We start from the raw sequence: 27,572 nt of genomic DNA on the forward strand, positions 1-27,572 counted from the left end.
TTCTCTTCTCATCTAGTCTCATCTCATCTATTTTCATTTAAGCCTGGTTCAGACTACACAGTTTTAGCCCGGTTTTGGCATGATCTGCTTGACGTGGGGTGTCATGGGGATTCATAAACGACAGTTGGTTTCATTTCGTGTAGTGTGTCATAGTGGACGACAACCAATGCCACGTCTGCTTCACAACGTTACCAGAAAGACCAACGTGTCTATTTTTTTTCCTTGTCCACGATGAGTTCAGTCACATTTGTTACACTGGCCAATAGAAGCACAGAAGTGCCTTTGTACATGCTTTCAAACAAAAGAGAGACAATGGTATCGGTCCTGCTAGGTGGCAATAATGCTTCTGCATTTATGAAGTTTCCTCAAGAGACTACCAAGGCAGAGTGAAAAAGGGTAAAAAAACTATATTTTACTTCTCTTTGACAGTCCATACTGCCCTCTTCATGCAATCCAGATTTGCATCCACTGTCAGGTTTTTCTTTTCCTTTTTGGGCTTTTCTGGTGACAAGACAGGGCAAAACATGCTGTTTGCTAGCTATTGTTTGTTTACGCTCATAGCACCTTCTGTCTAGTCCCGCTGTAACGATGACAGCGTGCACGTCGTTGAGGACGGCGAGCAATGAATAGTCTGTTTCTTGTTCGTATAATCTGACACAGTGACTGTCTTAACTGATAAAAAAAATTGTGTTATCTGAACCAGGCTTTACTCTTCTCTTTTCTATCATCTAATCTCAGTTCATTCAGTCTCATCTTGTCTTCTTTGTCATCTAGTCTTAGTTCATTCATTTTCTTCTCATCTAGCCTCATTTCATTTAGTCCTCTCTCTTCTGTTATCTAGACTCTGTTCATTCTGTCTCATCTCATTTCATCTCAGATCTTCCCACATAGTCTACTTTCTTCTTTGTCATCTAGTCTCAGTTAATTCGTTTTTTTCTCATCTAGTCTCATCTCATATTTTCTCATTTAGTCTTCTACGATATCTAGTCTCAGTTCCTTCTGTTTCATCTTGTCTCGTCTCAGCTCATTTAATCTCAGATCTTCCCATTTTGTCTCATCTAGTCTCATCTCATCTTTTCTCATTTAGTCTTCTTTTTCATCTAGTCTCGTCCCATCTAGTCTCGTCTCTTCTTTGTCACCTCAGTCCATTCTGTCTCGTCTTGTCATCTCATTTAATCTCAGATCTTCCCATTTAGTGTCATCTCTTCTTCTTTGTCATCTAGTCTCAGTTCATCCATTCTCTTCTCATCTAGTCTCATCTTTTCTTATTTAGTCTTCTCTGCCATCTAGTCTGTTCATTTTGTCTCGTCTCATCTAATCTCATTTCTTCCCATCTAGTCTCCTCTCTTCATTTTCATATAGTCTCAGTTCATTCGTTTTCTGTTATTCTCTTCTAGTCTCATCTTATATTTTCTTCTCGTCTCTGTTATTTAGTCTTTTTCATTGTCTCATCTTGTCTCGTCTAATCTCATTTAATCTCGGATCTTCCATTTAGTCTCCTCTCTTCTTCTTTGTCATCTAATCTCAGTTCATCCATTTTCTTTTCATCTATTTGCATCTTGTCTTTTCTCATTTAGTTCTCTCTTCTCTGTCTCGTCTCATCTAGTATTGTCTTATCTCATCTCTTCCCATATATTCTTCTCTCTTCTTCTTTGTTGTCTGGTCTCAGTTCATCTTTTCTCATTTAGAGTCAATTGTCACACCCCTGTGGACTATTTTGTTGGTTTTGCCCTCCTGTGCCCTTATTTTGGTCTTTCCTGTTCCGTTTCTTGTTATGTCGTCATTGGTTAATTGTCTTCACCTGTCTGTGTCTCGTTAGCTACCCTTTATAAGTTTCATTCAGTGCCTTTGGTGCTGTCTGATCTCAATGTTAGTTAATGTTATGTTGGAGTGTGGTCCCCTGCTGTTCCTGTCTGTACCCTTGTTGGATTGTATCATTAAATCCCGTTTGTTTGATTTCTTCGTGATTTCTTCGTGACATCAATGTGTTATCTCATTATTTCTCATGTAATTTTCTCTTCTCTGAGAAGGGTCTCAGTCCATCCTGTCTCTTCTCATTGTGTCTTTTCTTGTCTCATCTCTTCTTTCCTCATCTTGTTTCACATTATCTGTGTCATGGGTCCAGCACTATAACTCCTCTTCCTCTTCACATCATCAGTGTCCCCTGAGCCAGTGATGGTGACAGAGTCATAGACTGTAATAGTGTCAGCAGAAACTGCAGGGACATCTCTATTAACCTTCATCTGATGTACTGCACGTGCCGGGACGCAGACTGACAGCACTGCAGACCTTTTTTTCACCAAAGTGCCCCTCATGGGATCTGAAACACAATAGCTGCTGGGATTTGCTCTCCTAAGCATTAACTTTTGCTGAATTGAATTACTTGGCCCAGGAATTGGCAGAATTACCTCAGTGCTTGTTAATGAGCCTGACGATATTGTTTTACTTCCTATGGGCATCATTAGGTTGTTTAAATTCGACAGGGGACCTGAGCTTGGCAACTTGATAAGAAGCAGTCATATTGGTGAATTAACTTGAACGTTTTCTCTTCCCTTGCAGGAATTCTCTCTGCTACGATTGGACGATTTAGCTGATCAACGAGTCAACATCGTCGGGTTTTCGGTCTTCAACAGGACACATCCTTTCTTTGAGGACTTCGTCCTCAGCCTCAATCGATCCTGGCAGGAGAATTGTGATCACGCTCCTTTTGCAGGAACACCAGTAAGGCTGAGAAACTTTTAGTTAAGGTTGTTTTGATTGAATGTTCACCCAAAAATAAAATCATTTTCTTTATTTTTTTCATGAAACACAAAAGGAGACATTAGGTAGAATGTCCAAGCTGCCTGTTTTCATATCATGAAAGTAAACAGTGGTTAGTCCTTAAAGGAGAAGTTCACTTCCAAAAACTTTTTTGAAAAAAACATTTCAGGATTTCTGTCCATATAGTAGACTTCAGTAGTGCCCGCAAGTTTGAACTTCCAAAATGCAGTTTAAATGCAGCTTCAAAAGGCTCTAAATCAACCCAGCCAAGGAAGGCGTGTTTTATCTAGCAAAACAGTCAGTTATTTTCTATATAATTTTATTTTCTATATAATTTACAATTTATATACTTTCTAACCTCAAACACTAGTCTTGTCTAGCTCTGCGTGAACTCTGTGTATTCCAGTTTAAGACAGTTAGGGTAGGTCGAAAAACTACCATCTCATTTTCTCCTCCAACTTTAAAATCATCGTACATCGCTGCAGAAGTACCAACCCAGTGTTTACAAAGTGGACATGCAAAGAAGATCAAACACCTTTACAAAAAAAGGTAAAACAGAGATCTAGGACGATTTTGAAGTTAGAGGAGAAAATGAGATGGGAGTTTTTCAACCTACCCTGTCTTGAACTTGAATACACAGTTCACGCAGAGCTAGACAAGACAAGCATTTGAGGTTAAAAGGTATATAAATTATACTTTTTTTAGAAAATGACAGGTCGTTTTGCTAGATAAGACCTTTCTTCCTCGGCTGGAATCGTTTAGAGCCCTTTGAAGCTGCATTTAAACTGCAATGTCCTGAAATGTTTTCCCTTTAAAAAAACATAATTTCTTTACAACTGAAGAAAGAAAGACATGAACATCTTGGATGACGAAGTGGGTGAGTAAATTATCTGTACATTTTTGTTCTGGAACTTCTCCTTTAAGAACTCCATAAAGATAAACCCATAAAAAGTAGCCATATATTCACTGTGGGTTGCATTTTTAATACTTTTTTGTTCATTTTGCAGTTTGACATTCATAAATTCTCTCTAATTTTATAGAAAAGAGCAACTTTGACCTCCATCCTAACATCTTTATGAGAAAATGAGAGGTGGAACTGTCATTTAAAAATTGTCCTTTTTTGTGTTTATGTCTAGTCCATTTTTTTAAAATAAGTCATTTATTTGTAACTCAAGGATGCTGTTTTAACTAATTTGGAACAGCCTACTACCCATGTCCTCTCGCTTACCTTGAAGCCGAGGCTATGGCTGTATAATTCATCACACAAAGTCACATATTCACCCTAAGGAATACACACACCCTGCATGTTCACGTCAGCACAGTTATTTCCGTCACTTTGGAAATGAAAACATCTGTATAATGTATTATTCCTGATCTCGGTCCCACTTTGTAGTCCCTCAAACATCCAGGGATGCTAAAAGAAAAAAAAAATGATCAAAGATCGATTGGCAACACATTTCTTGATCTGATATATGCAAGTCGTAATAACTAAAAAATTTTGTATTCTAATTAAAGCTTAAGGGGGAAGACTTTTGAAAAATAAATTCCTTCTGCTTTTAGAAACTAGCCCTGGTTGCATTTCTCATTTAATTAGGTCTAATCTTTAATTAATCAGAGGATGGTTTGTAGTCTGGCAGACAGATGAGAGAGAGAACAGGTCTAAACCCCACAGTGAGGCTCAACTCTGTGTTACACACTGGCCTAGAAATGCAAAAGCTTAGCCTAGCGTGTTTGATATGGAAGACACTAACCGAACCGATATTTAAGCCCTGGGCTTCATTAGCTAAAGACTAGACTGGCTAGTCTGAGTACAGATTATCCAGCGAACCTGAATATCGTTGGCAGTGCACACACATTGTCATTCTGCATTCGCCTAATGAGAGCAGCCAGGACGTTTCCCTGCATGTGACCAGAATAGTTACACTGGGGGTTTTTTCTACAGAAAGGAGAGAAATGCAAGCAACAAAATTTACACAGACTGCTATTTTAGTCACAAATACATTCAATCTTCCCTCACGACACGTACACACGCACATCTCCACCTCCTCTAAGCTGCTATGCTGTTCCATAATGCAGCATAACATATCCTCATTACAGAAAGCTTTAGCACTGTAATGGATGTCAGAGGAAAAGGAAACTCCTCAGTCTTTGCTGCAGTGCATTAACACACCATCTGATGTAATTAAAGTGGTCAGTAATTCAGTTCCAGGGGGCTGAGGGGGCAAAGGAAGTGGTGGTTGTATCACAATGATCAACGATGAAATGTCTGAATGATTTAATAATGTTCCGCATGTCCAAATGCATGCAGACACCCAAACATCCCTATCCCTGTGCTTTTTTGAGCATTTCATTTTATACTGCAGACACAGATAAGTATTACAATTGCTTCAGTGAGGTCAAGGAGGCGCTATATATACATATATATATATATATATATATATGTATGTATGTTAAAGGGATTGTACACCCGAAAATTAAAATTCTGTCATTAATTACTTACCCTTGTGCTGTTCCAAACCCATTAAACCTTCAGTCATCTTCGGGACACAAATTATTGCACATGGATGCATTGTGGTACTCCCATAAACAAGCGCTGAAGGCTGACACGGAAGAGAAGAAATTATTAAATAAAGTCATTATTTTTGTTTTCTTTGCGCACAAAAAGCATTCTTGTAGCTTTGTAACATAAAGGTTGAACCACTGATGTCACATAGACTATTTTAATGATGTCTGTACTACCATTTCTGCCTCTTGAACGTGGTAGTTGCGTCTTTTCAGGGTCAGATTTAATCAAAAACTTCGTAAATATCGTTTGACTCGCACCTGGCGCTGAGGTGAAGCTGGAGCGCGCATCTGAAAAGTCTCCCGTTTTATGTGCTCGTAAAGACGCTCCGCGTCTAAATAAACGGAATTCTTTACCTAGCCCCACCCCTGAGTTACATGCGTTAAATATTTTTAACACGTTTAATTGAAAAAATTAATCGCCTGTGTTAACACGCTAATTTTGACACCATATTATTTCACAACATTTCTGTCTTACTGTATTTCTGATCAAATAAATGCATTTTAAAAACAATTTACAGATAATGTATTCACCCCCTTGTCATCCAAGATGTTCAGTCGCAAAGAAATTGTGTTTTTTGAGGAAAACATTTCAGGATTTTTCTGCATATAATGGACTGATATGGTGCCCTGAGTTTGAACTTCCAAAATGCAGTATAAATGCGGCTTCAAACGATCCCAAATGCGGTTGTAAACAAACCCAGCCGAGGAAGAAGGGTCTTATCTTGCGAAACGATTGATTATTTTCATTTAAAAAATACAATTTAAATACTTTTTAATCTCAAACACTCGTCTTTTCTCGCTCTGCCTGAACTTTGTGTATTCTGGATCAAGACAGTTATAGGGTATGTTGAAAAACTCCAATCGTATTTTCTCCCTCAACTTCAAAAATCATTTCAAAATCATCCTACATCGCTGCAAAAGTTCTGACCCAGTCTTTGCAAAGTGAACATGCAAAGAAGATCAAACACTTTTAACAAAAAAGGTAAAACAGCAATATAGGACGATTTTGGAGTTGAGGGAGAACATGAGATGGGAGTTTTTCAACATACCCTAACTGTCATGAACCAGAAAAACACAGAGGTCGGGAAAAGCAAGACAAGATGAGCATTTGACGTTAACAAGTATATGAATTGTATTATTTTTATGAAAATATCCAATCGTTTCGCTAGATAAGACCCTTCTTCCTCGGCGGGGATTGTTTACAACCACATTTGGGATTGTTTGAAGCCGCATTTAAACTGCTTTTTGGAAGTTCAGACTCGGGGGACCATATCAATCCTGAAATGTTTTCCTCAAAAAAATATAATTTCCTTACGACTGAAGAAAGAAAGACATGAACATCTTGGATGACAAGGGGGTGAGTACATTATCTGTAAATTGTTGTTCTGGAAGTGGACTTCTCCTTTAAAAACATTTCAAAATCTTAGCAATTTCAACAATTTGAATGGTTTTAGATTAAATATTACAGACTTTCTATTAAATACTATTTAATTAAATACTACTTTATGGTCTGTGGTATTTCTATTATTTATTTCTACCGAGGTCATGTGTTTTATTTACAGGGAACATACAGATATACATTTTTACCAGTAAATCCCTTTATAAAAGGATCTGGCAAATGCATATTCATTTCTATGGCTGAATAGCCAAACACGCTAATCAAAAGCTTGTCTGCATACTTTTGGCCATGAAGTGTGTATCTGTCTCACCTAGCAGCCCACAGTTGGATTATACTGCTTTCTCTTTGCTCTATCTGTGTGTTTACTCTTATACGTGTGTGTGTGTTCCAGCTTTCGTCAGCACTGTTGTTTGATGCGGTACACACAGTGGTGGCAGCCGTGCAGGAGCTGAACCGTAGCCAGAACGTAGGAGCCACTCAACTTTCCTGCAAGTCCTCTAAGATCTGGGAGCACGGCACAAGTCTGATGAACTACCTGAGGATGGTAAGAACCGCAGGGAGAGCCCACGAGCTGCCAATCATCTCACCTGCTGCCGTTGCAGGCTCATTCATCATTTAGTTTTTACTCTCTGTACCACTGCGGCCCACAAACCCTCGTCAGAACTGCAGCCTTCAGCAGAATCTGTGAAACCGAGACACTGTCTTACTCAGCCATTAAAGATTAACGACCATCAGCTTGTCATTACTGCATCATCCTATTCATGACATACGGCGATCTATAGCCGCTTCCTGCATTGTGCGGACGCTTCCAGCGAGGAGCTCTGCCGTATAATCGATACAGCGCTGAAGACTTTTGTGGCTGTGATCGCATGGTACCCCCAGGCGTTAACATGTGTCTCTCTCTCTCCGGATAGGTAGAGTTGGAAGGTCTAACAGGCCACATCGAGTTCAACAGCAAAGGCCAGCGCTCGAACTATGCCCTCCGGATCATGCAGAACAGCAGGGATGGCCTAAGGCAGGTAAAGTAACTCTCGGCCACACCAGCCTATCAGCAGAGGTAAAACTCGCCATTATCTGTGTTTATGCTTCTGTCTGCCAGCAACACAATGAGATTTTCTGGCTGCGGTCACACAGATGTGATGTAAAGGTGGAGAAATCCTCTAAAAGCACATTGTTTTTTCCGCAGTCCTCAATCAGAAAGCTTGATCGGAAGGAAACTCCAATTTTCATAGAGTCCTGCGAGATGGCCAGACCGATTGTGATGGAATTATTGTTAATTAGCACTTTCATGCTCCTGTGATTTTTATTGGCAGGTTTGGATGTAGATTGAATTGTTATTGCGACATGAAGCGGTCGCTCTCGTAGGTGTGCCATCTGCCATTAGTAAGCAGAAAGCAAGTGTTTGGAAATTTAAAGGGATAGTTCACCCAAAAAAAAAAAATAAATTCTGTCATCATTTACTCACCCTCATTTGTGAACAGGTTGTTCCAAACCAGTTTTCTTTTCTGTTTTTATTGAAACCTCCCTCTTGGGAAAAAAACAGCATATGCTGGTTAGGTATATTTTGAAGCATGGCAGCTGGTTTGAGCTGGTTTAAGCTGATCCTGAGCTGTTTATAAGATGGTTATGAGCTGGTTTAAGCTGGTCATGTGCTGGTCCTAAGCTGGTCAGGACCAGCTCATAACCATCTTATAACCAGCTCAGGACCAACTAAGAACCAGCTTAAACCAACTCAAACCAGCTGCCATGCTTCAAAACATACCTAACCAGCATATGCTGGTTTTTCCAACAGGGCTCAGAGTTTTCTGTCCCTTCTTTTGAAAGTCCATTCCACCTAAACTTTGATGTTCAAGTGCATAAAGAGAAATAATGTGAATTGAGCAGTTTATTCCAAGTCTTCTGAAGAGACACGATCGCTTTACATGATGGACGGGTTTAATTAAGGCTTTTATTTGCATATAAATATTGATTACCACACGTCTTAGAGCACATCAGTTATGGTAAATGGAGCTTAAATGTTCTTAAGTGATGCAGCAGTGAACCTCATTGGTTTTCTCACATCAAGCAACTTTTTGAAACTATATAATCAAATGTTAACATTTTGGTGGAATGGAATATAGGTTTCATTAAAAACTAAACGAAAGTTTGGGTCCACATGAGGGTGATCATTTCTGATCTCATGATAAAAACGTACCTGTTGGAACTTTTTTGCAAGATTCAAAATGCAAGTACATATCACGGCAGTTTCCAACAGAAATGAACACTAGAGGCGGTAAAACAGCAAGCACTTGTAATCGTTAATTTCATACATGCGCATTAGAGTTATAGCACCACTCAACTGACATTTCAAGTCAGCACTGTGGTGAAAACAAACACACTCTTTTAGCACCACTCAGTGGACATTTTACACTGAATATGTCACAAAACATACATTCCCACAGGCACGTTTTCATCATGAGATCAGGTTGGATAATTTCACGAGTTTGCCTGCGAATCCAGTCCTGAAAACAAACTTGGCTTGGTGTCTTCGACGGAGGCTCAAACCTGAGGCTCAGTTTGTGCTCCAAGTGCAGTCCCTCACTGCAGTACTATAGAGGGAGAATAGCAGAAATAGAGGAGGAGATGGGGAGGTGGAGGGCTGCCGTAAGAATTGTCGCTGGGACGCCGCAATGACTGCTGCTTATATAGGCTTGTAATGATGATTGACAGAACTGAATGATTTCTGGTCCTGCTCTAAAGTCATTTTGGGTGTGCACATACCAATTAACGTAGTAACCCTGGTTTTGTGCTGCGCTCCACCCGAAGAGACTCTCATGCGATTTGATGGTTTTTCATCAAAAAGGTGGCAACAAAGCAACACATTTTTTTAATTCACAAAGGAAGATTATAAAAGAATCATCTTAAAAGATACTCCTTTTGAAGATGTGTCTAGTCTTTGCTCAGAAAAAGGAATTTTCAAAAAGGACTACCTGACGAGGACTGAAAGTGCACATACCAATCAGTGGTGTGCGGTGGTCTTTTTTTTTTTATTATTATTATTTTTTATATCAAATTTAAGTTCAAGTCCCAGTCACACTGTCATGGTTGAACATTACTTACACTATGAGAAAAATAAAAACAATTCTATATTATATTTTTACATTAAAAATTTACATTTACATTAACAATTTACATTATTTAATCAATATTCTATTTATTAAAGCCAATGAATCTCATCAAGTGTTTTTAAGCATTTTATATTTATTCCAAAATAATAACTCAAGGCAGTAACCAACAATATACACACAGGCCTATTTTATTAGTGAACTTGTGTTAAGCTATTCTTTTTAATAGTTAACCTTTAACTGTTTTTGTATTTTTCGTACCATCAATCATCAAAGCTTGGTAAATATTGGTCACAGACATGAAGATTTACTTTATATTTCTTCAAGCTGATTACTCACTAAAAACTCATGTTTTCATGCCATTTTAAGTCTTATTTTGATGTAACAATGTGGTTATATCTAAGTGTGTGAGTTGTTTACTTACTTTTTTAAATTAGTCTTCCCATTAGTGTTATTATATTGTTATATCTGTTGATTCACAAACGCAGAATGAGCACGAACACAAAAGGCGGGATTTATCGCATAAACCACTCACAGTTGATCATAAGCAGTCATATCCAAACACCCCTGATACCAATTAATTTAATTTGAGTGACAGTGTTTTTATGTTGCACTCCACCTGATGAGATTCTCATGTCATTACCATTTTACAAAGATGGTAAAATGCAACCTGTGAAAGAGTACGAAAGAATATTCTTAAAAGATTGAAGCTGTTCTCCCTCTTTGTTCAGAAAAAGGCGATTCCGTAAAGGACTTCCTGACAAAGACCGAAAGGTTCGAAACGTAGTTTGTCCACTATTGAAAGAGTTTGAGAGCATTGTGGCAGTGTGTTGTTCTTTTGCTCTTTTTTGAGTAATATAATTACTCATAGAATAAAAAAAATCTCACAGTGTTAGTCATAGAATAAAAATATCCATCCATTTTCACACACCGACACCTCTAAAGTTAAGTGAGTTTTCCTCTTTGCCCCGAGCTGCGTCCAACAGCACAGCGAGAGTGCTTTCCAACTTAAAACAGCCATTTAGGATAAATCGAGTTGACGGCTGACTGTTGTTAGCGTTGACTGTTTCCGTATATGACGGCGAGAGAGAGCAGAAGGGTAGCGCTGTCAAACAGCAGCCTGCTTTCTGAGTGACACCGCATTTTTACAGCCTTTGTGACCGTCACCTTATGTCACTCAAATACACTTTTTTATTGCTCTTTTAACCTTTTGAAACACTGTCAACTTTCTCCGTCGACTGCTCCCGTAGAGAGAGCGCTGTGATTCGTGATGGACAGATGGACAGTCGAAGGCCACTTTGTTCACTATTCCAGTCATAACAGCAGAGATTGGACTGGCAGCTGGTGCTCGCGCCCAACCTTATTAGTTTCACAAAGACGTCACTGTTTTTCTAGAGAGTAATATCCGCTGTCTCAATTTGATGTAATGCATCTGTCGCTTCCCTGGCCCGGCCCTTTCAGCTCTGCTGTGCGGTCCAGCTGGACAGCAAAGTTCACGCGAATGTCACCGCGCTGTCCTAACGTGGCTCCCCTCTGCACATCATTTTCAGTAGTTGTTGTGCACTTGTTGTTGTGAAAGACTGAGCATTATGGCAGAGCTCACAGTGTCTCTTTCCCTTAATGACAGACATTCAGACAGAAATCCAACCAGAGGCTGTTTTCGTTTAATGAGTATGAGTGTGAAAAATACAGAAGCTGTGTTTGGATGGAACACTGGTGTTCTGCATAGTTTACATTTTATACTGCTTTTTTGAATAGTGTGTTAAACTGCGCTGTGATAAACAGTATTCTGATGCATTGCTGTCACATGAGCTCATTATGTGCATGTTTAATGCAGTGGTGCCAAGGGATAGTTCACCCAAAAATGAAAATTCTCCCATTATTTACATTGCATCATCATGTCGGTCCTTGTAGCTTCATAAAATTAAGGTTGAACCACGGATGTCACAACGATGTCCTTACTACCTTTTTGAGTCTTTAATGTGTCAGTTGTGATGCTGTCAATGCAGTGTCAGAAAACGCTAAGATTTAATCAAAAACATCTTAATTTGTGAAGATGAACGACATGAGGGTGAGTCACAGTGACAAAATTTTCATTTTTGGGGGTACTATACCTTTAAGGTTATTGTATTTCAGTTTCAGAAAATGCCTTCACTTTTGGCAGTTTGATAAAATAATAATGATTCAGGAAAAGGCTGGTATTATTTCTGATCCATCCATCACTCTGGATATGGAAGGTCAAGTCCATTCTATTGCGTTATGGGATACAGTATTCTCTGCAGTGTGTGTTCTGTTGTATATTGCACATTTTGGTAAATGTCATCTAAGTATTAAATTTGCATACCGCATGAATCATAATAGTAGTATGATAGTATTCTATTCCAAGCATAAACAACACCCAGCTACTTGGAATGATTTTGCTTTAAACCTATAAATCATAAATGAAACATTTTAAGCTAAAAATATTAGTACAGTGCAAAAATAAATTATAAAATAATTCAAAACTTAATTTTTTAATTTGTTTCATTTTAAAATTAATTTCATTCATTCCCAACCTGTACAACTTTCATTCTTCTGCAGAACAGATCATCATTTTTGAAGAATGATGGTAACCAAACAGTTTTGGTAACCACTGACTTCTACTGTATATTGACTAAAAACACTAAAAAATCTTCAAAATATTTTCTATTATGTTTCATAAAAGAAAAAACAAGTCCAGGTTTGGAATGACGTGAGTACTTTCACAGGGTTGTACTTTCACTTTAAAGGAAACCCCGAGTAGCAGAATTTAGGTCTACCTAGGTCTACAAGTGTCGGCATGTTTACATCCTGCCAGGATGGCATCTAGCGTTTCTTGTCTCTGCCTTTTGTAAACTCTTTTAGTAACTGTGTTCTACTAAAAGCCTCAAAGGCATCAGGGCTTAAGTAAAGAAACACGGATCTTGAGGAAGTTATATTCATCCACAGGCATCTTCCCATTTTTTCTCCTCTTCTAATCTCAGGGAAAATCAGTGAAAGCTTGCATCGCTTCTCTGTTGCCCTTCGACTGAAAATTACAACCAAAAGCTGCACAATGTGGTCATTGTATCAGTATTTTATTTTTTTAGAGATGTTCCAGTAAAAATAGCAACAAGTAGTGTCAGTAGCTCACTAAGTGCAACCCCCCAACCCACCCACCCATTACAAAAAAAAAAACATAAAAAAAGTAAAAGTTCCTCAGGGTTCCCAAACTAACATAGACCTAAATTCTGCTTTAAAATATGTTTCTGTCATTTCTCAAGCAGCCTTCTTTTTGGTATTAATGATAATGCTAAATTACATACAGTATAAAATGGTGTAAAAGTAACATTTCTGGTTTAGTTATGGGTTCTTGAGCTGCACTGAGGGAGCTGTGGGAATACCTAAGATGAAAAACATTGGAAAACACTGTAGTAATTTGCATAAATGAAAAGTGAATGCTAACATCCGTGAGACAGTCTTACGTTTGTTTTTGTGTGTGATTTATGCTGTCAATATCCTGAGATATTTAAAGCAGAATGCTTCCCTACCACTCTGTCTCAGATTAGCAGCTATTAGAGCTATACGGATGCCTTGGCAACAAGTCTTGAGTGAAGCTGCCAGGCTTTATACAAAGACATGTGCACACATGCACACATCCGCGAATGCAGATGCTTTCTCTTTCCACATCATATACTGACAGATGCTTGAGGCTCATAGCTGTTTCAAAGGCTATATCAACACCCTACCTACTGGGATTTCATGAATCTTCTCGGAGACGCTGGACAAACAGAAAAAATATGGAGCGTTGTTGCTAAAAAGAGAGCGGGACTGAAAGTAGTACAGTGTTAAGTCTAGCTTTATCCATCATGTCCTGGAGCAGTTGGACAGATTGGCCCACATGTGTGCATACGCTTCCCTTCTGGAAGCAGCTATGGAGGAAGGAAAGGGAGGTGGGCATATGAGGCGGAGCAGTGCACACTATTGGCACTTCTAAATTGAATTTCTCTGGCAAGCATCTCACATAGGTGAACTGTACCACACTCAACCAGCACTGCAATTTCTCATCAGTATTGGCTTGAAAGATGTATATCAAACCCAGCTGGGATGAAAAGATGGCTTTACCGCTTTTCGTGCAAGTGTCATTAAACCAAGTGTGGTTCTAGCAGTGTGCCGGTCCTATCCGTGTGCTCAAGGTAGACTGGTTAATGAGAGCTTATGTAACATTTCAACACTTCGCTGATTATTTTACACACTGCCAACACTCTCCAAGACATATTCGAGGAAGTTTTGGCACATGGATAGATGGTGATATGCTTCTGGCTTGTAAAAAACACTCCAAAAATAATTATTCAGTGATTTGGGCAATAACACATCACAAAATTAATTTAATCGAGAGAGCTGGCTTAAATATCAGTTTCTAAGATTACATGAGGGCTCTATCTATCTATCTATCAAGAGAAGGCATTGCCTCTTCAAAGTATTGGATAAGAAGAAAAAAATGCAGTACAACCCCACTATTACAAAAAGTGTATAAATAACTTGTTTTTCTAAAGAAACATTGTCCAAAAGCGACACCGGCAGGCAAAGTTACCGCATGTCTCTCTCACCTCCCATGAGCCCATTGTGCTTTAACAGACCCCTTAAAGTGTGCGGTGAGTTTGAGAATGAATAGGGGAAAGTCACATGAGAGGAGGCAATGCCTCATTGCAATATGATTGGATATGACTGGTTATGATTGACTGTGACTGGTTCATGCAATAATCCCGCCTTGTGTTTATTAGCATTCTGCGCTTGCAAATCAGTCTGAATGAACAATATAATGGCGTTATTGGGAAGACTAATTTAAAAAATAAATAAACAACTCATGCACTTAGATATAACCACTTTGTTATTGTAAAATAAGACTTAAAATGATACAAAAACATGATATGTGGGAGTTTTTTAGTGAGTAATCAGCTTTAAAGTAAATCTCTGTATCTGTGACCAATATTTACCAAGCTTTGATGACTAATGATCTGAAAAAAAAGTTAAAAGTTAACTATTAAAAAGAAAAGCTGGTCTATCTATTAATTGTTCTTTCATTCTATCTGTCGTTCTTTTTTTTTTTTTTTGATCTATCATTCAATTGTTCTATCTGTTGGTCTGCATATTGTGGTATGATTCTCTCCCTCTCAGTGTATTTCAGTATTTTAGTGAGTAAAAGTCAAGCAGAGGTCAGTTTTTCTACATGAATATATCTATAAATGTCAGGGGATGCACGGTCCATAAAGCCCTTTTGAAGTTGTGCATCAGAGGGAATCTGTGGCTTATATCTGAACACTTGTTTTTAATGGAGCAAAGCTAGATCAATGTTCATTGGACAAAAGGCTTTAAACATTATTGGACATTGGGCTTTCGGTCAATGCATTTTTTGTCCCACCTGGAAGCTTGGCTTCTTTGTATAATGATCGAGGGAGCTTTCAAATAGACCGGACTTTAACAATTGGTCAATAATGAAATGCTGGTGTATGTGACTGACAGCAATTCAAATGTAAAAGCATTGCTGTTGAAATCAGAGTGCTCATGCAGCCTCAAAGATACAGATGGAGTTATTGCAGTCTGTCAGAACAGATTTATTTTGGCTTTTATAATCTGGTATTTTGTCTGGTAGGTTTTTTAAGCATTGCAGTTTTGAGCTTGATCAATTATTTAGACAAGTAATTTCACTGTTTAGTCCATGGGTGTCATTTTGTATTAAAAAAATGGTAAAAGGAGGTTGTGATGTCACAAAATGGCAAAGGTTTAGCTCGTGTGTATAGAGTGCTGCAGCCATGACGTCAAAACCCGGAAGACTAATTCGCCATGGGTTCGCTTGAGATTTTCTGATGGGTTTTTATATTGAGGTTTTTCAATTTAAAGTAAAATAAGGCCTGTGGTAAATATAAATTGAGGATGCTTTAGCCTTTCGAGAAAAAAAAATTACACATAACCATAATGAAAACACAGTGGGACAGATTTACAGTTGCATCTCAGTAAATTAGAATGTCGTGGAAAAGTTCATTTATTTCAGTAATTTAACTCAAATTGTGAAACTCATGTATTAAATAAATTCAGTGCACACAGACTGAAGTAGTTTAAGTCTTTGGTTCTTTTAATTGTGATGATTTTGGCTCACATTTAACAAAAAAACACCAATTCACTATCTCAACAAATTAGAATATGGTGACATGCCAATCAGCTAATCAACTCAAAACACCTGCAAAGGTTACCTGAGCCTTCAAAATGGTCTCTCAGTTTGGTTCACTAGGCTACACAATCATGGGGAAGACTGCTGATCTGACAGTTGACCAGAAGGCAATCATTGACACACTTAACAAGGAGGGTAAGCCACAAACATTCATTGCCAAACAAGCTGGCTGTTCACAGAGTGCTGCATCCAAGCATGTTAACAGAACGTTGAGTGGAAGGAAGAAGTGTGGAAGAAAAAGATGCACAACCAACCGAGAGAACCGCAGCCTTGAGAGGCTTGTCAAGCAAAATCGATTGAAGAATTTGGATGAACTTCACAAGGAATTCTGATTCTGGAGGAAGGGTGGAGAAGCTCATAGCTCAAGTTGCTTGAAGTCCAGTGTTAAGTTTCCACAGTCTGTGATGATATGGGGTGCAGTGTCACACCAGTCAACACCAGTGTCTGCTGGTGTTGGTCCACTGTGTTTTTTGAAAACCAAAGTCACTGCACCCGTTTACCAAGAAATTTTAGAGCACTTCATGCTTCCTTCTGCTGCCCAGCTTTTTAAAGATGCTGATTTCATTTTCCAAAAGGATTTGGCACCTGCCCACACTGCCAAAAGCACCAAAAGTTGGTTAAATGACCATGGTGTTGGTGTGCTTGACTGGCCAGCAATTTTGAATATTGAATGTGCATTTGTTTCCCTTTCAGATGCAAAATTTATGAGAGGAGAGTATTAAAATTAATCATGCAGCTTGATTTACTACATTTGCACTCATCAAATTACTGGTATTTGCCCCATTATTTAACACCCCCAAAAAGCAAGTCTTAAAACAGGTGGTAATTTGTGCTCCTCTTGTAAGTTTTTGCTGGCCATTGTGGAAATGATCTGGCTGCGTCGATGCATTGCCAGTCACATGCAAAAATTATTGTATTTGTTTGTAATTAGTAACTACACGAGCATTTGTGTGCAGTTTATGTTGTAGAACAAGACGTCCAAGTATCATCAACTTATTTTTAGCACAGACCTTATTTTAGTCATGCATTGAAAAATCTCATTATAAACGCCCATAGGAAAATCTCAAAAATCTCAAGGGAATCCATGGCGACATTCTGGGTCATTCTGTGTCACCTCAACCAGAAGTCCCCACAAAGTGACCCACTGTACAGTAAATGTGTACAATTTAACAATTTACTCCTAGAGTCATATTGAGGTTGGAATATCTCTGGAACTGAACCATAAAGTGCCTTAAAAATGGAGATGCCAAAAGGAAAGTTTGTTAAGACCAAACATAAAAAAGGGCATTAAGATATCTTTAGCACATTTTGAGTTACAGGCTTGCAAACTTTGGAGAAAAAAACTTGAAAAGTGCTTTTTCCCTTTTTTTCAGTGGTCTCCATATACTGTGGCATATACTGCAAGAAAGGTTGCTAAAGTCAAGAGATTTTACTAATAAACAAATCAATCTCTGTGTAAAAATAACATCATGCTGTCATCTTTCTGTAGTTGTTTGTCTTTGAATCTCAAGTGAAAATTGCAATTTTGACCCCTCTCTACAAAATAGTGCATTACTCAGTACTATATATGTTTTCCCTGCAAAGATGATTTTCTTAGTGTTTTTGTCTTGTTTTCTAGTATAAACATCTTTATAAACATCATTCTTGAATCAAGATGCATTTACTTGACAAGTAAAATGACTTAAGATATTATGTTTTGTTTTGTGAAAAAAAAAATTGCGTTAATTTTTGCTTAAAACAAGCAAAAATATCTGCCAACGGGGTAAGAAAAATATAATTCAAAGGCTAAACAAGATTATTTTTCTTGCCCCATTGGCAGATATTTTTGCTTGATTTTTCAGAAAACAAGACATAATATCCTGTTTTTTTACTTGTAAAGTAAATTCATCTAGATTCAAGAGTTTTTAGATATTTATACTAGAAAGCAAGACAAAAATACTAAGTAAGAAAATCATTTTTTGCAGTGTTGTCAGATAAAAAATATTGACAAAATCAAAAATTTGAGCCGGATAAATTTCTGAAATTTGGTTGATTACACTGAATGACCCTTCTATATTTTGACGTCATAGTTAATTAGTATGATTTTTACAGTTTTTATCGATAAATAAATATCATACCGTATGTAATAATCTGTCTATTTATTTTATTTTTGCTGGTTTCAATGTCAAAACTATAATGTAAACACTAAAATATCCAAAAAATAATTTAATCTGCACATTGACTGCCGGTTTTTCTACAAAACAAGTTCTAATTAACTCGTTACACAGTGATTTATGGGAGCAATTATATTTGATAACTAATTCAAGTGCTCAAATGAGCTTAATTTGATAACTTCATTTATCTTGGATATTGGAGAACAATGGATGAAACTGTGGATTTTATTTTCTTATTTTTATATTTTATTTTATTAATTATATTTATATATTTTTAATTTTATTTTGTATAAAATTGCAGCTGTACATCAGTATGTATAGCAGTATATAGCAGTGGAAACTGTTTGCATTTTCTTTTTAGGGTTTTCTGAAATGGATAGCACAATGTGTGAGAGATTAGAAAAGGAATAGATTGGAGCATGTGCTGCAGAGAACATTGCTTGTCGTTTTCTGCCACCGATATCAACCGCAACAACCGTCCAACAAAACAAAATAGCAAATTCATCTCATTATAACACACACAAAAACAAAATAAACTCTTGCTAGAGAACTGGAAATGTTTCCTCTGTCTTAGACAGTAATAGATACATTCCAAGTGTTTTCTTTTTATAATAAAATAGTGTGCATATATCCCACCTGTCCCCATCATATATTGCCTTTGCCTTATTAGTAGCTAGAGATGCAGCTTTCGGAAGCAGTGGCTTTATTTCTCCTAGTGCTGTCTGAAGTAGTTAGCCCACTTAGCATATGAAGATGTTTCACCATTAAGAAGGTCACCTCAGCCTCGACGTATTCCTCAGTTTCAGCAGGCCTGACGTTCCCCGTGGCTTTCCCTGTCTGATCTGGCATGTTCTCTCCCACTGCTTTGCCATAAGCTCCACCAGTAGTCTCCATAAAGAGACCCCATTAAACACGGCCACACCGTGCAGCGCTCAGCTTAGCAGCCTCCGACTGGCATTCTCACCCACGCGTTTCCTCTCTCTCCACTAAACAAGTGATGAAAAGACTGTTTAGACTAGTAAATATTTTCTAGAGAATGTGCTTTAATTCTGGACACCCTGCGTTTATCTTTTTATGAGACCGGGTAATGAGCGAAATCAAGCAAGTTAATAAGGAGTCAGTGCTTTGCAACCGTGGGCAGATGGTGTCCTCCGTTGGCCTGTGCTAGATATGATGGTTTGGCTAAATGGATGATATAATTCAGCCTGTTCTGGGATGGAGATGTACAGAATAGGACAGACGGAATTATGATAGGACACCTTTTCAGTCTAAAATTGGCTCTGACCAAGGACACGGTTTTCTGTGGTGAGCTTCAGAGATGATGTGGCGTGATCTCATTGACTTTGCCCCGCTCCGAACGCTAGATAGTGTAGCCGCTGGGTCCCAGGGGGCAAGCAGAGCGGAAATGCCCTTCAGGATCCATGAGAAAGGAAGCTGGTTTGTTTGGGCATCCCGCCAGCCTGTGTGCCCTTAGAGCAGCGATGCGGAGAAAGCATGTTTGCAGTCACACACACTTACACACGTACGCACTGTTGGTTAGGACTGCACACTATATTGAAATAAAATCAATAACTTGATTTTGTCACATTGTGCAGTTTTTGATTCAATTAAATAAATGTATGCATTTGCACGTGTAGTTCATGATACAGTGTTTCAGTGGCTGAGAATGGCTGGGTTCATTGTGAAGAAGTGTTGAAAATTAAGATAAAGAAATATTGGAAATTTACAGTAAAATAAAATTATTTTTATTAGTTCATTTTTTATTTTACAGTATCATTATAAATATTTCTTGTTTTGTTTAACAGTTTTATTTCACAGTTGCAATAATATCAGTATTAGAAAATTGATTTTTTTATGCAGATACACTTAACAAAATCATCGCTAACTCTAAAATTATTAATTCTGAGGGAATTATATGGATATGTCTAAATGAAGATGGTTTTAATGTTTGTAAATGAGGAAATTAAGACATAAATATTAGAATTTTACAGTAAAATTAAATCACTTAGTTTTCTAGTAATTATTATTACAAAATATTTCTTATTATTTAATCATTTTATTTCACAGTATCACAATAAATAATAATTTTACAATAGAATGAAAGTATTGCTCATTTTTTATTTTACAGTATTTAGAATATTATTACACTATATTTATTATTTTGTTTAGTAATTCTATTCACAACATCACAAAAATCTCAATAAAAGCTCAGTGGTTTATAACTTGAAAAATTTACAGTAAAATTTTACAGTATTGTACAGTGAAATAAAATTATTTTTATTTTTACTCAGTTTTTATAGTCATTACTTTATTATATTTCATATTTTTAATAATTTTATTTCTTAGTATCAGAATAATGTTATTGTTATTTAACAATAAAATTAAATTATTGGTTATTTTTATTTTGCATTATTTAACAAATCATTACATTATATGTATATTATTTTGTTTAAAAATGTAATTCAGAATGTCACTGTAATCTCAATAAAAGTTTAATGGTTGACCATTTAACAAATGTTACAGGACATTTTTTTTTTTTTTTTTTTTTTTTTTTTTTGTATTTTACAGTAAAATAAAATAATTTTATCACTCAGTTTTCATAGTCATTATTTTACACTATTTTTACCAAATATTTCTTAATGTTTAATCATTTTATTTCTCAGTATCACAATAAATAACATTATTGTGATTTTACAATAAATTTTTACAATATTTTACAGATTTAAAGTTTTATCACATTATATGTATTTATTTTGTTTAATAATTCTGTTCACAATATCTCAATAAAAGCTCAGTGGTTTACCATTTGAAAATTTACAGTAAAATATTACAATATTTTACAGTAAAATAAAAATATTTTTATCATAAAGATTTTATGGTCATTTACACTAAATATATTAAATATTTAATGTTTTTTAATATATTTTTTTCTCAGTATCAGAATAAATAATAATATTGTAATTTTTCAATAAAACAAAATCATTGTAGTAGTATTATTACATTATATGTATTATTTGGTTTAATAATTCTATTCACAATACTCTCAATAAAAGTTTACTAGTTTTTTAGAAATTTTCTAGAATTTTTTTCCAGTAAAATTTTACTGTATTTTATGGTAAAATAAATGTATTTGTATTATTTTAATTTTGCAGCATTTATTTTACAATGTTCTATTTTCAGTATTGTTAATAATATTTATAGGCGTACATATGATTGCATATATATTTCTTATTTAATTTTTTTTATTTTACAATATCATAATAATATTGTAAACAATATTATAAACAATAATCATAAAATCATGACAATTATTATATGATCAATTATTGACTCTATAATATTATTATAGTCATGGTGAATTGGTTTAAAAAAGTGGGAATGTGGCTTATGAAAAATCAAGTATTAAGAAAATTGTTTAAGTTTCTACCAGCATTTTGCACTCAAAAGAAAAAAAAAAAACATTTTCAGAGTAAAAATAAATTTTTCTGCTTTTTTTTATGCAGACCTCAAAATATCACCTTATTAGAATGATTCATTCTTTCTAAATACAGCTATTCATGTAATCTGGTGACAATTACTGTATTTTTTTCATAATGTAATATATATCACAGAAAAACAAAATATGTCAGTTTTTTCCAATTGATGCAGCTTCTTTAAAACCACCCACATATATTTAAAGCGAAAACAAACACGCACACACACAAACACACACACTTCCAGCCCATTTGCCCAGCAGGTCTCAGCCCTGCATCCTTCTCCCTGGGCTTGCAAGAGGCAATTGTCAATTGTCTTTATTTCCCCCATCGATAGCATCGCGGGCTATTAATTAGCCTGAGCTCTGTGGAGCCTAATAGCAGTCAGAAGCCGGCTGTCGGAGCTGCGCTGCTTGTTTATTTGTTTGTCTCTCTTGCTGCGGGGGGTTGGCCTGCTCACGCCAGCGCGAGCCACTCTTGACGATTTAGTAATTAAGTTTGGTAATAGAAGTAGTTAATCAAGGCCTGAGATTATACCACCTGCAGAGGAGGCCTGGCAGCAGGGAGGAGCAGCTCCCCTTCCCTGAAGGAGAGGCTTCAACTGTTGGATTTTCTCCTGCCGCGCACAGGCCGCGTCTCCCGCCTCGCAATTGTCCCGCTTTGATTCTCCCCCTTGGCGGCAGAGCTCATCCTCTGAGTAGTTTAGACAGCGTCAGACCCTGGTCTTATCTCACACTTGCTTCAGACACATCAGTCTTGGGGAAGCTAATTTGAAAATGTAGATTTGTAAGCTAAAGGCTACCCATAAAACTTTTTTTTAAACATTTAAGTTTACTTTGTCTTTAGGTGATATTATGAGGATGATTATTTGATGATGATAATATATACACATTCACTACCATGTACCATAATATATTTTACATTGCAATACATTCTACCATAATATATTTTACAATTTCATTTATTCATGTGATAGCAAAGCTGAATTTTCAGCATCGTTACTCCAGTGTTACATGATGCTTTAGAAATCATTCTAATATGCTGATTTGATGTTTAAGAAATATTTCTTATTATTATTAATCTTGAAAACAGCTGTGCTGCATACATTGTTTGTGGAAACCATGATATGTTTTTATAAGGACTGTTTGATAATTACAAAGTTTAAAAATACAGCATTTATTTAAAATAGGAATATTATAAATATTTTTCTTATCTGTTTAATGTATCTTTACTGTGTAGTTTTGATCAGTTTAATGTATCCTTGCTTGAAAGTTTTAATTTCTTTAAAAAAAAAAAACATCTTGTTGACTCCAAACTTTTGAACAATGTATATAAACTCTTCTTTTAAATGAAAGAATCAAATGTTCATTTTATTACATTTTCACAAAAGGCATCAGCATACCCACATTTTTGTCACATATTTAACTTAATATGTGACAATATTAATATTTTCTTCAAAAAAGATAATGGGCAAGACTTACATTTTTAAACTGAAATGGTTTGTAAAGCTGTATTGAATGTTTTTTATCTCGCAATTCTGACTTTTTTTTTCTCAGAATTGTTTGCTACAAACTTGCAAGTTATAAGATATAAAGTTAGAATTACATAAAGTCAGAATTTCAAGATATAAAGTCAGAATTACATAAAGTCAGAATTGCAAGATATAAAGTTAGAATTGCAAGATATAAAGTTAGAATTGCATAAAGTCAGAATTGCAAGATATAAAGTTAGAATTACATAAAGTCAGAATTTCAAGATATAAAGTCAGAATTGCAAGATATAAAGTTAGAATTACATAAAGTCAGAATTTCAAGATATAAAGTTAGAATTGCAAGATATAAAGTTAGAATTGCATAAAGTCAGAATTGCAAGATATAAAGTTACAATTACATAAAGTCAGAATTTCAAGATATAAAGTTAGAATTGCAAGATATAAAGTTAGAATTACATAAAGTCAGAATTTCAAGATATAAAGTCAGAATTACATAAAGTCAGAATTGCAAGATATAAAGTTAGAATTGCAAGATATAAAGTTAGAATTGCATAAAGTCAGAATTGCAAGATATAAAGTTAGAATTACATAAAGTCAGAATTTCAAGATATAAAGTCAGAATTACATAAAGTCAGAATTGCAAGATATAAAGTTAGAATTGCAAGATATAAAGTTAGAATTGCATAAAGTCAGAATTGCAAGATATAAAGTTAGAATTACATAAAGTCAGAATTTCAAGATATAAAGTTAGAATTGCAAGATATAAAGTTAGAATTGCATAAAGTCAGAATTGCAAGATATAAAGTTAGAATTACATAAAGTCAGAATTGCAAGATATAAAGTTAGAATTGCATAAAGTCAGAATTGCGAGATATAAAGTTAGAATTACATAAAGTCAGAATTTCAAGATATAAAGTCAGAATTACATAAAGTCAGAATTGCAAGATATAAAGTCAGAATTGCAGGATATAAAGTCAGAATTTCATAAAGTCAGAATTGCAAGATATAAAGTCAGAATTGCATAAAGTCAGAATTTTAAGATATAAAGTTAGAATTGCATAAAGTCAGAGTTTCAAGATATAAAGTCAGAATTACATAAAGTCAGAATTGCACGATATAAAGTCAGAATTACATAAAGTCAGAATTGCAAGATATAAAGTCAGAATTACATAAAGTCAAAATTGCAAGATATAAAGTCAGAATTACATAAAGTCAGAATTGCAAGATATAAAGTCAGAATTACATAAAGTCAAAATTGCAAGATATAATGTCAGAATTACATAAAGTAATAATTGCGAATTACAGTCTGAATTGAGAGATATAACGTCAGAATTGCAATGTATAAAGTCAGAATTAAATGAAGTCAGAATTGCAAGTTATAAAGTCAGATTTGTGAGATATAAAGTTAGAATTGTGAGTTATAAAGTCAAAACTGCGAGATATAAAGTCAGAATTGCAAGATGTGAAGTCAGAATTACATAATATCCGGGGGAAAAAAAGAGTAAAAAATAAAATTACCTTTTTTTTTTTTTTTTTTTTTTTTTATCCAGGACTGCCATACAAAGTGATTGTGATTATTATAAAGCTGCATTGCCATAACAAGGGGCATACATCCACACAAAATTTTGTCATGCTATACTGCTATTGTTGAAGAAGTTAGCTTGTTACAGGATAGGCAACATTTTTAAGCAACCAGACACTATCGTGCTCCTAAAAAAATAGCTGGTAGCGTCACTAATTTTAGTTTAATTTCTCCTCAACACTGATACACACTCACAGCAGGTTGTTTTAATACACACACAGCTATTTGAATTCGATTATGTTCGCCTGGCTCTGTTGGCTTGCTCTTTCTTTCAACTGAATTTGTTTACTTGTCCTCCCAGCACGAGACCTCATTTATTAGTCCCGTCTGTGTCTTATGTAGGTTTTTATCACAGTGGTTGAAGACAACAGTAGTCGCTAAGCTCCGTCAAGTTTGCACCCCACGTAGAACATTGGAGAGGAGTCAACACTTCCCGACACACGCTGGGAGTTAAACTATGAATTCGTTTCTTGTCTTGAAAGATATCATACCGCACCAGCTGGTTTGGCATGAGCCTTGCAAATCAACTCGAGACCAGTCGATTTAGACCATAAGGCACAAGTTCTTCACATTTCAGAGCGCTTAAAGAGCTCCACAGAGTGATATTTTTATTTCCGAACGACCCATTTCTCACATACTCTACGGTTTGGTGCCAGTATAAAAACATGTTTCTGACAGAATTTGGAGAAATGGAAGTTGAGGAGCATTTTGAGGACTTCAGCATTATCGCTGATAGAAATCATGAATTACCCGTTTATGTCTTCATCCAGGCGGCAATAAAACTGTCATAGCAGCCATAACATTCCTCTGTAATGTACACAATTTGTGTCAGCGCGTGAGCCCGCCTGAGGAGAGCAATAACGTGGATGTGATGAAATATGAAGGAGCCGGTCTGCGAACGCTGAACCGAATAAGAAGATGACAGGTATGTGTGAGAAAGAAATACACTGTGTGATAGTCAGGTCTCTTAAAAGTGTGCTTTTCCCCCCCAGGTCCATCATCTGGCCTACCAATCATCCTCTGACCTACCCTTTATGGCTAATTGCTCAGCCTAGGCTCAACTTTTAAAATTGCAGACACTGTTTCTGCTTCTGAGGAGACAGAAACAGAGATGAGAGTCTGAAAAACTCCCGAGGTCATGAGAGCCGGTAACTACGCAGACTTGAAAAGAAGCCGGAGAGTCACGCAAGGCTCGTCTCTTTTTAGCACCCGACATTAAAGCCAATATGTTTGTATTCAGCAAGCGTTGTGGTAATTAAAGTGAAGAGGGTTATGTGAGCGTGGATGTGGATAAAGACTGTTTGATTGTAGACCACAGGGGAGTTTCTTTATGTGTCTTTGCTACTCTGTTTAGACTAAGTCTTGGCTGTATACTGGCAGATTGGATGGATAAATCAAAAGAAGAATGGACGAGGTACTTTATACAATTAGACACTTTTAAACTTTTTCTTTTAAAGTTAAACTTTCCAGCTTCTGTACTGTAGTGATATTTTATGACCACCTTACACGATTTTCAGGCCATTTACACCAAAAACAATGGATATAAGCATACACCTAAACCAAAAGACGATCGATTTTCCCCACAAACACCCCTGGATATTAAGTGAAATCCATGCTGAAACTTTTTTTGTTTACATCCTGCCAGGATGGCATCTAGCGTTTCTTGTCTCCGCAGTTTGTAAGCTCTTTCAGTAGCTGTCCTCTACTAAAAGACACAAAAGCACCGGTGCTAAAGTGGAGAGAACAAAGACGCGGGTCTTTAGGAAGTTTTATTCATCCACAGGCATCTTCCCATTCTTTTCTCCTTTTCTTATCGCTAGGAAAGCAGTGAAGACTTACATCGCTTCACCTGTTGCCCTTCGACTGAAAATTACGATCAAAAGCTGCACAATGTGGCATTGTATCAGTATTTTATTTTCCGAGTCGCTTATTTAGAGTTCTGTTGCAATAAAAAGAGCAACAGTTAGCATTAGTAGCTCACAGAGTGCAACCATTTGACATGACCGAAATAATGGCGCCCCCCATAATCCAAAATATGTTTAAAACGATCTTTCTTGTGTTTTCTACTACATATTTCAATAAGAGACATCATTTATGTTATATTAAGCCATCTACGTCTAAATACCTGGGGTTCCCTTTAAGTTTTCATCATGAATAATGAAGTATATTGTTGTGTGTCTCAAAAATAACTGTTCACACTGTTGTTCATGAGGGCCAAGATGCTAAATACTGAATAAACGGCAGTATGTGATGTTGTAGGCCATTGTTGTGACTTATGGTTGTGAAATTTATATTGTGACACCTAACATAGTTCTGTATCTGTAGCCTGGAATTGAACAAGATTGGTTTTCGGGATATTACAGTTTTCATGACATCAGCAGTGTCTGATCAACACATTTCCTGACACCCTCCTATTAACTTTGTTTCTCTCTGCTCCAGTCCTAAAAGACTGTAAATGTACTTTCTATTTTACTATCATGTGTAAAAGTCATCCAAATCTCATATAAATCCCATTTACTACTGCATATAAATGATATAAAAGAAATCAGTCTTTTACCTTTATTTTCACAGGTAAAAATCTAATATGCATTAAAGAACTCTATGAAATTCTAGTCCTGTAACTGTAAATTAACTGTCATGACACCTCCATGCAGCATCTTGACAATGTAAAAACTGCTCTCAATATAAAAATGCTCCAAGAGGGCCCTTTTTTCTGGTTGCAACTTGGAGAACCTGATGGATGACTGTAGTTAAAGGGCCTACAGACTAGTCATAAGTGTGCATTTACAGCTTTTTACCAACATTTTAGTTCTCACAG

At 36.2% G+C, this 27,572-nt stretch overlaps 1 protein-coding gene across 1 annotated transcript in view; it reads left to right on the forward strand.

Moving 5' to 3' along the window:
• The window catches only part of grik4 (glutamate receptor, ionotropic, kainate 4), a 455,824-nt gene that overhangs the window by 360,352 nt on the left and 67,900 nt on the right, over positions 1-27,572 (forward strand). The window contains exons 9-11 of the mRNA XM_051129192.1: positions 2,560-2,721; positions 7,116-7,268; positions 7,639-7,743. Coding sequence (XP_050985149.1) covers positions 2,560-2,721; positions 7,116-7,268; positions 7,639-7,743 — 420 coding nt within the window. The remainder of the gene's footprint in view (positions 1-2,559; positions 2,722-7,115; positions 7,269-7,638; positions 7,744-27,572) is intronic.

The sequence above is a fragment of the Labeo rohita genome, chromosome 15 (assembly GCF_022985175.1).
Source record: "Labeo rohita strain BAU-BD-2019 chromosome 15, IGBB_LRoh.1.0, whole genome shotgun sequence".
Classification (NCBI taxonomy): Eukaryota; Metazoa; Chordata; class Actinopteri; order Cypriniformes; family Cyprinidae; genus Labeo; species Labeo rohita.